The 13,489-nt window shown below is 49.9% G+C and overlaps 1 protein-coding gene across 1 annotated transcript; it reads right to left on the bottom strand.

Annotated features, from left to right (window-relative positions):
• Window positions 1–645: 645 nt before the first annotated feature.
• Window positions 646–6,755, bottom strand: LOC119300852 (mitochondrial acidic protein mam33-like). The gene is made up of 3 exons (XM_037577739.1): window positions 6,534–6,755; window positions 6,139–6,455; window positions 646–1,278 (listed from the first exon to the last, which is right to left on the bottom strand). The coding sequence occupies exons 1-3, from the start codon at window positions 6,687–6,689 to the stop codon at window positions 1,113–1,115; spliced, it is 639 nt and encodes a 212-aa protein (XP_037433636.1). The 5' UTR covers window positions 6,690–6,755; the 3' UTR covers window positions 646–1,112.
• Between the last annotated feature and the right edge of the window lie 6,734 nt (window positions 6,756–13,489).

Genomic DNA, 13,489 nt, shown 5'->3' with positions numbered 1-13,489 from the left:
TTTGTAAATTTGAATCTATTTGTTTTAACCAAAAATCTAACTTACATTGCGTTCGCATATTCGTATTCTATATGACGAGGGCTTTGAAACAAGACCACTTCTGAATATGTTTTGACAAGTTTTAAAAACTTCACCAGGTTTCAATTGCTGAAATTTGTTAGAATGAATGATAAATTCATCAAATTTTAAAAAAAAAACTAAAAGTTAAACCCTCAACCCTAAGCCCTAACCCCCAAGCCCTAAACCCTAAAAGCAAATGGAACTTGGTAAAACTTAGTAAAAACTTAATATCGCGGCTATCAAGTTATAATGTTTCAAACTTGGTAAAATTTTATAAATTGTCAAAATGTATCCAAAATTGGTCTTGTTCAAAGGTACTTGTTGCATCGAACACAAATATGCAAACGAAACTTAATTTGAATTTTCGGTTCAGAAGATATAGTACTCCCTCTGTAAACTAATATAAGAGTGTTTAGATCACTATTTTAGTATGCTAAACGCTCTTATATTAGTTTACGGAGGGAGTACTAGATTCAAGTTTGAAGATGAAGGAAAAGCATTGAAGGCGAGGTGGGTGAAGCATGCAACTCTTGACGAGTATCTTCCATCACGATACCACATATTGGCCAGCAGAGAGAAAAAAAATTGACAAGTTTTTTTTAACACATCTTGACGAGTTGAGAGCCAGCTCAATTACAAGATTGAAAAATCTCCTCCTGTTTATTTTGTTAAAAAAAAGAGCTAAATGGGGTGTTTTACTGGAATGTTGATCTTGTCCGACCGAAAAGCACAAATCCACCATCACCTTCAGGCCTTCATCTCATGGTCCAAAACCCCAAATCCAGCATCACCAATCAGCAACAAGACAGGCCGCTGGTGATAACACTTGACAGTTCATCGAACTCAACAAGAACACCATTACTGTAACTGGACAGGACACAAACTTAACCGAGATACAGCATTCACCTTATATCCCGCATTGTCACGGCCAAAAGAACATTAAGCATTCGACTCGTCAGGAACAGACTAACAATTGACGAGCAAAGTTGAACAGATGAGGACTAATAGGTTAACAATCGTTCTCTTCTTCATCTTTTTGGACAACGATCAGGTCAATGATCTTTGGTGAACATCCCCTCCAATGTTTTCAGCCAGCTCACGTACTGGGCCTGCTCCTTCTGAAGCAAGTGTTCACGAAGTGAGGTCGCCAGTTCGGGGGTAACGCCTCTTGCCAGGAGATATTCTTTCAGTGCAGCCTGTAGCTTAGGATCCAAATCCCTGCACATCAGAATGAAAAACACACACACTCAGTGAAATTAGAGAGGAACAGCACATGCTTCTTGAGCTTGCTGCTTTTTAAAGGAATCAATTGTCTTTTTGGTGTCTTTGTAAATTATAAATGTGATCCTTTTGTCTATGGTGGGACAACATGATCATTATACATTGAAACAACTGATATAGTTAACATCGACAAGAAGAATTTCATGGATGAGAAACACATCCAGTTGTTGTTGTTGTTGTTATTGTTGTTGTCCCAGTCTAGCCCCAGCTTAACATGCATCAGGTATGGAGTTTTGGCAGAAGATGCACTGTATGCCTTATCCGGTCAAAAACGGTTTAAGCCTAAATGACCAATCTGAGACAAGTCATCAAGCAAATGGTACAAGTTTACAAATTATCATATTACATATCATGAATTAGCTCCTCCTAATTTATAGAACAAACTCTCTCTATACCATTTGGTTTAGCCTAATTATTCATTACAGTAAAACAGCACAGCTATTTCGAGTAATTCTACATCTATGCCGATCCCGAAAAAGTGATGTTTAATTGTTCCTACTATCAAAACCATTACCCTTTGTCCCTTCCCTTACAATAATAATCGACAAAACCTCTTACTGTATCTCATGCCCAACTTCACAATGGAGAAAGGTACCGGTTCCAATTGCTACCATAAGTCGCATGCCAAGTAGTAGACATGACTTGGGGCAAGTCAGGTGCTACACTACATTCACGCAAACTTCTCTATCAACTAAAGGCGACATATGATGCTTTAATTCGGTATTACACCCGCGAGCAGCAATTTTGAGAAATTAGGGAATGAAATAAAGCAGAACCTAGAATTTTAATATTCAACACCTTTCAGATAGATCAACTCTGAGGGAGTATATCATTTAACTAATTTAGTGCCCAAATCAAAAGCAATTGCACAAATGTGCCACAAAGGGATGATCTCATAAAGTATACTGCCGCAATATTTATTGGCAAAGAAGGATCTCAGGTCTCTCAGTGTAATATCCAAAATTCCAAAAATTTGAACCACTATCAAATATATTATATAGGAAAATAACTATTCAAACTAAAATAATGGCAGTCATCCAAAGAGTTAGGGCAACAACTGATAAGTCCCCTTTGTACAAAAGGAATCTAAACAACTGGAAGTGGTACTGGCATTTCCTCTTAAATAATTTTAGGTTTAAAAGTAAGACCACCAGCAGTTAGTGGTCTCCACAAACTGCAACAGGAGTTTCAGACTTACAGTTATCAATGGCAGAGGTGTTGTGACAAGAAAATCCTATGCTCTTTAGAGCAACTTCAATGGGGCGACCCACTTCATCCGCCTGCGTCCGTTTGAGTCGGCACGGACAAAAGTGGCGGCCCAACCAAGGATTACGAGTCGACGAGTCGTTCCGAGGTTGAGACTCATAGACTAATCGGACTAGTCTTAGACTAGTGCTAGACTAGTCGACATAGTACTGTAGTACTCAACTACTAATACCTAGTAGCAGTATGTAGTAGTATGTAGTAAACTGTACAGCACATTACAGTATATACAATAAAACCAGCAGTGCTAGCCAACACTTGTCAGGCCCAGCCCAGCGCTGCGCAGCACGCCCCCCACCAGCTGGCCCATTTGGGCCCAAGTGGCTAGCCTACTTAGCTCACGTCCCAGTCACTGGAACCCAAGCTCCCAATCGATCCCATCACCGCCGCCAGCGCCATCACGTACGGGAGCATGTGCGCGTGACCCGCGCCTCCCGCCCCTTCCGCCGGCGAGCTCGCCGACCACCGCCGTGCCTCCTCCCTTCCTCTCCTCTCTCTGGCCTCAGGGCCGCGCTCGCCTACGGGTCATGGCCATGGCGGCGCGAGGAGGGCTCGACGGGCGCGTCCAGCAGCCGGTGGCGCATCTAGGTGAGGAGCAAGCCTGGAAAGAACTAGGGTTGCCCTCCCGCGGGATGAGCAAGCTCATTTATACCATCAAATTTTTGAGTCACTCGACTAGAACATGTCGACTAGCCCAGACTAGTCGTCGACTAATCCATCCACATCTCGACTCGGTAAACTAGTCTACACGAGAATCGCAGTCGACCTCCACTTTGCGACTCATAGACTAGTCTCGACTAGTCTCGACTAGTCGTTCGACTCGTAATCAGTGGGCCCAACGCGCCGACCCAAACCCAAATCACGTCCACTTCGCGTCCGCGCCAACGCATTTGCAGCCCAAATTTGCACCCCAAATGTGTCGGCGCGGACGCGGAACGGACGCCACGCGCGCCTTCTCGGCGTTCGCCGCGTCCCCACCTGGCGGCCGTCCAACTACCCGCTGCCCACGCGGTCAGCTTAATTTATGACCACGGGCCCACGCGTCAACGACGGCGGTCATCCTTTTTTAAGCCGACCGTGCGGCAGGGCCGTCCTCATCCAAACTCGCCGTCCACATCTAGCAAGCTCTGCTCCCCCGTCGCCGGCAAACCCTAGCCACCACCACCACCACCACAGTAAGATGGGGCTCTTCTCCGACACCAGCAGCAGCAAGACCAAGGGCAAGGCCCCCGCCATCCCTTTCCCCTCGGAGTTCCTCCCACCTCTGCCGCCGCCGGCTCGCCAGCAGAGGCAGCACGTGAACGTGCCAGTGCACCAGGCGGAGTGGCACTGGCAGCACCGCATGCCTCTGCCGTACCCCGACGTCACCCTGCCGCACGACTGGCATCTGGATCCAGAGAGGATCCCAGTGCCGGCGGCGCCGCGGTCGGCTAGGGCGCACGCGGAGGAGGTGCAGCGCCGGCTGGTGCTGCTGACGCCGGAGTAGCGCCGCGATGCCACCTACGCATCCGACTCGCAGAACTGGAAGAGGTGGTTCGCCTTCGAGCACGAGGAGGCGAGGCGCCGCGGCGTGCGCGAGGTCGACCGCAGCCTGTCACCGCCCCCGCTCGTCGTCCGCGAGGAGGACCAGGCGGCGGAGGACGCCTACCGGGCGGCCCTTGCGGCGATCTACCGCGAGAGCAAGGAGGATGAGCGGCGCAGGGTGGAGGCGGTGGAGGAAGAGGAAGCTCGTTACGAGGCGGCCATGGCGCAGGCCATTGCCCTCTCCGCGACCGGCGACTGCGTGCTGCCGCCGGTGGCCACGTCGTCCCCTCCCCGACGCCGCGTCAAGGCCTACCCGGAGCCGCAGCCGGAGCCCGACCCAGAGTCGTCCCCCATCGAGCGCTACTCCTGGACGGGAGTACTGCGCGAGTGGGTGTCCGCGCCACCAGTTTGGATGGGGCGACGCCGGCGCAGGAGGCGGCGTACCTCGAGATGTGGCGCCAGCAACGGCTGGCCGAGGAGCGTCGTCGTGGCGAGTACGAGGAGATGCCCGAGCGCGACCTCGAGGAGGAGCAGCCCGAGGCTGAGGAGGAGGCGCGCCAGGCTGCGGCTACACAGGCGGCCGCCCAGCCCCCCGCGCCGGAACAGCTACGCGCGGCCTACATCGCTGCCGCCTGGAACACGGCGTTCCCCTGGGCCGGCCCTGCGCCGACGCTCATCGACCTCACCGACCCCGAGGAGGAGGACGACGCTGCCGCCTAGGGCAGCACGCCGCCTCGTAGTTTAGGTTGTTTTTATTTTTCTTAAATGCTAATGTGGACGCGTGGACTCTCACCGGCCTGGCCGGCTGTAATGTTTAATTAATGTTTTTTTTTAAATATGCATGTGTTCTTTTTTTTCTAGCGCCGTCAAAATGGGTCGGGCCAGCGTTGGGCGCACACGCCGACCCAAACGCGGAAGCAGACATCCGTGTCCGCCTGGCCGACCCAAACGGACAAAAAGCGGACAAAATCACCGTCCGTTTGGGTCGGCCCGTTGGAGTTGCTCTTACATCCTGCATCCAGCTATTGGGAAATTCCACTGAACGTAAAAACAGACTCTCCCCAGATAATCCATGAGAAATTCTGCGGTCAGTCACCCTTTGTATTGTAAGATTTTTTTTTTGGAGGATTCCGATCCTTAAGAATTTTTCTGTATAAATGCCCTTTGGTTCACAGAAACGGTGCTGCCGAATTCCTACGGATAGATTTCCTATGCTCCAGTACCACCGGAATTTCAAAATTCACCAAAATCATTTTTCTAAACACATTCGCTTATGATTGAGGCGATTTTTCTATGTTCAAACGAAATGATAATTCATTCACCCTTCTTGGGGCTTTGTAAAGAAGTCCTGTGATTTGCACTTCATTCCTATCGGATTCATGTTTTTAGGGCTTCTTTGATTCAAAGGAATTTTATAGGATTTCTGGAGGATTGAAATTCTTAGGATTTTTTCCTATGTTGGTCCTTTGATTCATATGATTGGATCCCATATGAATTTTTCCTATGGAATCTTTTGTACTACATTTCATAGGAAATTTAACATCCACTCCAACCTCTTTTTACAATTCCTTTGTTTTTCCCGTGACATCAAACAATCATTGCTAATTCTATAGGATTCAAATGGGCATTGCCACTCCAACCCTACACTTTTCCTATTCCTACGTTTTCAAAATCTGCTAATTCTATAGGATTCAAATGGGCATTGCCACTCCAACCCTACACTTTTCCTATTCCTACGTTTTCAAAATCCTATGAATCAAAGAGGCCCTTATTTTCCAACTGACCACACCAGCCAGGTTTCACTATCACTCTATCAGAGATAACGGAATAACAAAGTACCAACATCCTTGTGCAACAGAAAGTAAAGACTAAGCTAGGATTTCAGGCTGCGCAATGCTAGCCATAGTGGTGTTTTTTCATGTTCCTGCTTTTAATTCAGAATGCTCCCTCCCTAATATACATAACATCATTATAGCAGAATAAAAAATCAAGCAACGCAAGGAACATTACCCGAAGTCTGGCCCTTCATACTTGCTGTCTCCACCATCGCCAGGGAACGCGTGATACGAGAGGGCAGTTATATCATAGCCAGCAGCAGCGCCGCGGCCGGCGGCAACCGCGCGGCAGTCGAAGCGCAGCAGCGGTTCCACTCCTGGCTTGCTGATGAACACCTTCATGAGCGCGTCCCTGGGCAGCGGCTCCTCGCCTTCGAACCGCAGCGGGGCGAGCAGCGCCGACACGTGGACCTCCTCGGCGTCTCCGCGGCGGCGCAGAAGCACGTCCTGCGCACGCGGCGCGTCCGACACGGTGTCAAAGTCGAGAGCCTCCTGCGAATGGGAAAGGGGACGTGAGTGGCGCTGGGTTGGGGCTGGAAGTCAGTGGTGGGAGGATAGGGCGAGGGGTACCTGAGAATGGAGGGAAGGGGGGGAGGAGGAGGGGGGCGAGGAGAGCTCGTGGGCGATCTCCGCACGCAGGGCGGCTAGGACGCCGTCGTCCTTGGCGCCGCGGCGGCGCCGGCGGAGGACGGCGGAGGCGGACGTGCTCAGGCGCCGCAGGAACATCGCACCGGGCTTGAGAGAGATGCGGATCGGTCGCGACTCGAGACTGGTGCGGTCGTAGCGGTCCGTTCGCAAACCAAATCAACCATGAGCACAGCTCAAAAACAAAAAACAGAAACCTTTTTCTTCATGAATATGTGTCTCATTCGTAAAGATTAATATACAAGGCACATAAAGACCAACATGACAAAACTAAAAAGACAGCAGAACGTCTCAGCGCTTGACACCAACACCAGTGACCTGTCTCCGGCACCATTGTAGCAGTCATCGAAAGAAAAAATGACGGATCACCTTCTCACTCGAGCTTGATGTGGCTCCATCGCTGATATGCAACTTTGCGGACCTTCAAGGTGGCTCGCTGCGGTGTCAAAACTGGTGAATATCGGGTAAGGGGTCCCGAACTGTGCGTCTAAGGTGGATAGTAACACGAGGCGTGGGACACAATGTTTACCCAGGTTCGGGCCCTCTCGATGGAGGTAATAACCTACTTCCTACTTGATTGCTCGTGATGATATGAGTATTACAAGAATTGATCTACCACGAGATCATAGATGCTAAACCCTAGAAACTAGCCTATGATTATGATTGTTGTTGTCCTACGGACTAAACCCTTCGGTTTATATAGACAACGGATGGGGTTAGGGTTACACAGAGTCGGTTATAAGGGAGGAGATCTACATATCCGATTGCCAAGCTTGCCTTCCACGCAAAGGAGAGTCTCACCCGGACACGGGACGAGGTCTTCAATCTTGTATCTTCATAGTCCAACAATCCGGCCAAAGAATATAGTCCGGCTATCCGAGGACCCCTCCAATTTAGGACTCCCTCAGTAGCCCCTAAACCAGGCTTCAATGACGATGAGTCCTGCGCGCAGATTGTTTTCGGCATTGCAAGGCAGGTTCCTCCTTCGAATACTCCATAGAAGATTTCGAATACAAAGATAGTGTCCGGCTCTGCAAAACAAATTCCACATACCACCGTAGAGAGTATAATATTTCCACAAATCTAATCTGCTGACAACTTTTCATAACGTGATATCACGCCATGGCCGGTCATTATTCGAGCCGTTTTTCTCAACCAGCTACTGCACATATTGCGAGGCGGTTTTCTTGGCACGTCTTGTCGAAGCAGAGATCGTGTCCCCTTATCACGAGATTCTCATCGATACGGGTGTGGGTAACCCAACCACGCCTGCTGGTATGACTCCTCGATTTTAGGCAAGTTCCAAACGGCCACGCGGAGGACGCTTGATATTCGCCCTCTTTATAAAGGGGCCAAGGCCTGTCCTTTTCTTCTCGCACTCAATCCTCCCCCACCCCGAGTTCCAACAGCCAAGGCCCAGGCTAAGCGCTTCGGTTCTTCAACCATGTCCGGATCCAACCTTCAAGGCCGGTGGATGACTTCCTCTGTCACAGAGGAGGACATCAAGAAGCTAAGGGAAGCCAGGTATCTGACCGTCGAAATCTCGCACAGGCTGCCTGCTCAAGGGCAAGTCATCCCCACTCCCGAACCCAACGAGAGCGTCGTATTTGTTTCCCACTTTCTCCGAGGGCTAGGCTTTAGTCTTGATCCCTTTGTTAGAGGGCTTATGTTCTATTACGGGCTCGATTTCCACGATCTGGCTCCAGATGCCATCCTTCACATCTCGTCGTTTATCATCGTGTGTGAGGCCTTCCTCCGCATCACCCCACACTTCGGATTATGGCTCAAGACCTTCAATGTGAAGCTGAAGATGATCGATGGGCGACACGCAGAATGCAGAGGTGCCATAATAAGCAAAGGCATCGATGCTCCAGGGCCAAAGGGATCCTTCCCGGAGGTGTCCAACTTATGGCAACGGGAATGGTTTTACATCACAGCTCCCCGAAGTACAAAGTGGGCAGCTGCCCCCGCCTTCCGCCCAGCCCCCCCCCCCCCCCGCCACAACTGGCGTCATGGGTCAACAAGGGGCTGGACTGGGGGCAGTTAATGACGTGCCGACATTGCAAAGTCGCATCTGAGATCTCCTCAAGAGGGATGTCAGTCTTGTCAAGGTAATGCAAATTATGCTAGTTCGTCGGCTCTTGCCATGCCAACGTCGATCTCTCCGTATGTGGGAGTTCAACCCGGAAGGACCGCGAACTATTCAACAGTTCTTCGGCGTGACGCTCGAAGAGATGTATGGATTGTTCTTCGGATCACGAATAAAGTGTCCGGACACCACCGAGGATGCGGGTCTCAACTGCAACCGTTCAGATACCCAGGTAAGTAATTCCACGGCCAAACATGCTGTCTTTTTATTTGTCACAACATCATTCTGAAAAAATCGGTCTTGGCCAGGACTGGATAAGAAAGGCGAAGATGATCAGGTGTTCGGCCCCCCTTCCCGAAGGTTCACCAGATCCTGTACTAGCCAGGATGCTCGAGCACGCACTTTATCAAGTGCCATCAGGGGAAGATAAAGGGGGGGATAAAGAAGCCGAAAGCGGGCCTCACACATCACTCATCCAAACCGGGGGAATCAGTGTCTCCGCAAAGGAGGATAATCGGGAAGAAGAATCTAGAATCCCCTCTCCCCAAGGAAGGAAAAGGACCATCTCCGAAGACTTGGAAACGAGAGTTTCCAAACGAGGGAAGAAACCTTCGCCAAGGGGCCCTCCCCAGAGGGCGTCCTTACCGCACAGTGCCCGCAAGGGGGTCAGCCCTCCATCGAGCTGTAAGTGAACAAGAGTACTTTTGGTAAATATATTCTGCTTTATCTCCGAGGACAGTAACCGAGACATATGTCTTGCCGTCCGGATCGTAGCCCTTCTGGACAGAGTTTGTCTTCGGGGGATCTTCTTCCGGAGATGATGGAGAGTGAAACGCCTCCCCCTATCTCCTCGCCTCCTGGGGCGGATGACCCTGAGGTGTCATCACGGAGGATTTCTCCTGACCCGCCAAGGCCAGAAGGCAACCCTTCGGCCACCCGAAGTCCGGAGTATTCGGCTTCTAAGGAGAGCAACAGAAAAAGTCTGGGATTGTCCGGTGCACAACCGGACATACTGATGGGTCTTTTGGAGAAAGCGGCTATCTCAGAGGAGCATCATACTTTAATTGGTACGGTGGTTGAGAGGATTTCATCCGTCAAAAGTGGGTTGCATGAAACTTTTACGAGCCCGCTGAGAGGCTTTGAGGTACGCAAAATAATATATAAATTTTTTGATGGTACCTCATACGCTAGGTGTGCTCTATATAGGTAGTAGCCCCTAAGACTCTGGTTGCTGTCCAGAGGCGGCAAACAGTGGATCATAGTCCCAGGTAATGATCGCGCTGCTTTTATGTGCAGGCGGCTGACGGTCCGGTGGCTGGCCGGACTGCTGAGTTTGCTGCACTGAGCTGGCAACTTGACATGGTAGATGTCGACATTGCACTTGTGAACAAGCGGCTTGACGAGGCACATGGTATGTATTTTTGGGTGGTCAACAGATATTAAGAGGAGCATGATGCTAGTATCTATAATATGCTGTGACTGCAGATGGAGTTGCTGCCGTGGAGACCCTTCGGGCGGAACTTGCCCGAGCCAAGGAACAAGCCAGGAGAAGTGATGCGGCCGCCCTAAAGGCGGCCGAAGACTTAAGAGCCAAATAGACTGCTCATCACAAGAGCGAAGATAAAATAGCCAAGATGGTTGTTGAGCTGAAAGATGCCGCCGACCGATATGAGTTGCTTGAAAAGGAAAACCAAGCAAGAGCGGCCGACCTGAAGAAAGCCATGGAAGCAGCCAAGGAAACCCGTTCTAAAATCAGAGCGGCGAAGGAGGAGCTCCGTCAAGCCGGAGATATCATGGCTGGGAAGCCCTTTTTGTTGTGGACGAAGTTCGGAGATTCGAAGTATGCCCTTCTGGATCAATTATGGAGTTCCGTAGACGCGTACTTGGACTTGGCAACAAGTGTTGTTGATGCGACTGAGTTTTTCAAATATAAAAAAGGTCACAAAGTGGAAAAGTTGTTCTGGTCGCAGTTCAGTACTCCAACGCGTCCGCTGCTGTTAAATGAGCAAATGGCCGAGTGGGCTGAGCTCCATAGGTTGTCCGGGCTTGCCATGAGGTCTGTCGTGGATCATCTTTGGCCGGAAGGACCAAGGCCGAATAGTTACTTTGGTTTAGTGCAACGATTCCTTGGTGTTGTGCCGCATATCGACGCTGTAAAGAGGTCGGCGTGCATAGAGGGTGCGCGGATGGCCCTTGACCGTGTTAAGACCTACTGGGCAGAGATGGATGACACCGCTATTGCAACCCGAGGTCCGACCGTAGGCCAGGTCTCAGCCGAGCACTATTTTGAAGAAGTCCTAGAAGGCGCTCGTTTAACATAGGCTCAGTGCTCGAAGAGTATCATGTTCGAGTGACATGTATCCCAATTGTAAAACAATGCTATTTGAATTATAAAGGCTATGTTTATACTTTTGCCTGAAAGTATTATGATGCCTCCTGTGCGGCTGTTTATGTATGTATATAACCTGAAAGTTTGCATTCATCGGCTTCAGCCCCCACGCATATAATGCGGGGGTGTTCGAAAAAGCACGTATTCACACTTGATCCAACGTCTTGGTCCATTAAGGAGGTGATGGCGCGGCGAACAAGGCAATCGGACTATATAGCTTTAACACTTTCACTTAGCCATAGGAGTTTGACAGTGGGGCTACTATATAGCCCCTGGTACTTCCGCGCTTATCCAAATACGGTGCACGTACATATGTGACCGGGAAGCCGGTCCTTCGTTAATGCGTAGGAATCACGAAGATTCCGCTGAGTCCTTGAGTGGTTGACCAGTCTCACGCTTTATCATGACAGTCAGTTTTCGGGTTTCTCTACTGAGGTGCTCATCCAGATGAACCAGGGCACAATCGCAGTAGTTCTCTCGGTGCCACCTTAGCCGATAGAGCGGAACGTAAGGTAGCAAAACACGGGAGCCAGGCAAACCCAACTATTGACCAAAGACATGATTCAGAGCTGATGCATATAAGGCCAAACTCGCGACGCCGAACACTCCCTAAGGTATTCGGACTTTACAACATATACCGGGCTAAGTAACGCCCTTGATAATGAACCCTGGATTTCCAGGCACGTGCATCGGTCTGACGTGGCCAAATGCCAATAACGCCAGCATCCCTCTCAGTTGTGTTGAGCAGCCGGAGGGTGTGAAGCAACAAGAGATAGTAAGAAAGGTTTACACAGGGTCTTAATCTAAAAAGAAACCTTTGAGCGGGGCCCTGCTGCACGTCTGTGCCTGTGTCTCCGTTATGCCGTATCCTGGAAGGGTGTAGCACGATTATCATCTGTAAAAGAAAAATCCTAGGTTAAAGTCTTCATGTGAAAAATGGTTATTCTTAATAAACCATTAAAATTCAATCTAAATAAGTTCAAGCCGAACTGTAGTCCTTTTTACATGCGGGAAGCCCCTAGCGCCACCTATGGGGGGATATCCATCGACCCAATCTCAGGTTTATCTGAGCTGTTACAACTAGGGGTGTGCCGGACTCGTCTAGCCGTGTCCACGGTCTTGACAATCGATCATTTATTCTGGTTGGAGAGGTCGTCAGTGTTCGGCTGCTAAAGCCGCCATACACTCTTCCGCATGTAAGGAACACTCTGTGTTTCCGCTAACTATGATGATGCCATGTGGACCGGGCATCTTAAGCTTAAGATAAGCGCAATGCGGTACTGCATTAAAACGAGCGAAGGTCATTCTTCCGAGTAGTGCTTGATAACCGCTTCGGAATGGAGCGATGTCGAAGGTTAATTTTTCACTTCAGAAGTTGTCAAGAGAACCGAATACAACCTCTAGTATTAGAGAGCCCGTGTAGCGGGCCTCTGGCCTGGTATTACTCCTTTAAAGGTAGTATTGCTTTGGCCGATTCTTGTCGGGTCTATCCCCATTTTGCGGACTGTGTCCTGATATATTAGATTAAGACTACTGCCGCCGTCCATAAGGACTCGGGTGAGATGGTATCCGTCAATTATTGGGTCTAGTACCAAGGCGGCCGATCCCCCGTGCCAGATACTAGTCGGGTGATCCCTGCGATCAAAAGTGATCGGGCAGGCTGACCAAGGGTTGAATTTGGTGGTGACAGACTCCACAACGCATATGTCTCAGAGTGCGCGTGTGCTCCTCCTCTTTGTTACATGAATCATGTTCACTGTTTTGACCTCTGGTGGGAATTTTTTCTGTCCCCCAGTGTTTTGCTGGCGAGGCTCATCCTCGTCCTCACTTGGTGTCTCCCTCCCCTTTTGTTCAGCGTTTAGCTTGCCGGCCTTCTTGAAGACCTAACATTCTTTGTTGGTGTGGTTTGCAGGTTTGTCGGAGGTGCCATGAATCTGACATAATCTGTCTAGAATCTTGTTTAGGCTGGACGGTCCATCTCTGCCGCCTTTGAATGGCTTTTTTTGTTGATCGGGTCGAGAGCCCCTGAATCCGGCGTTTACCGTTGTGTTGTCTGGGTTGTCTTCATTGTTTCGATGCTTGCTTTTATTGTATCGTGGTTTTCCATTGCCATCCCTGACTTCGGATGTGCCTGGGTCGCTGTTGCCGCTACGGGCCAGCCAACTATCTTCGCCCGCGCAAAAGCGGGTCATAAGGCTTGTTAGGGCTGCCATTGTCCTTGGTTTTTCCTGGCCGAGGTGTCTGGCGAGCCATTCGTCCTGGACACTGTGTTTGAAAGCCGCTAAGGCTTCGGTGTTCGGGCAATCAACAATTTGATTCTTCTTAGTGAGGAATCTGTTCCAAAGCTTTCAGGCTGACTCTCCGGGCTGTTGAGTTATGTGACTTAAATCGTCTGCATCCGGA

The sequence above is a fragment of the Triticum dicoccoides genome, chromosome 5A (assembly GCF_002162155.2).
Source record: "Triticum dicoccoides isolate Atlit2015 ecotype Zavitan chromosome 5A, WEW_v2.0, whole genome shotgun sequence".
Classification (NCBI taxonomy): Eukaryota; Viridiplantae; Streptophyta; class Magnoliopsida; order Poales; family Poaceae; genus Triticum; species Triticum dicoccoides.
The sequence above is the reverse complement of the archived record's forward strand: the minus strand, read 5'-3'. Positions and strand labels throughout refer to the sequence as shown.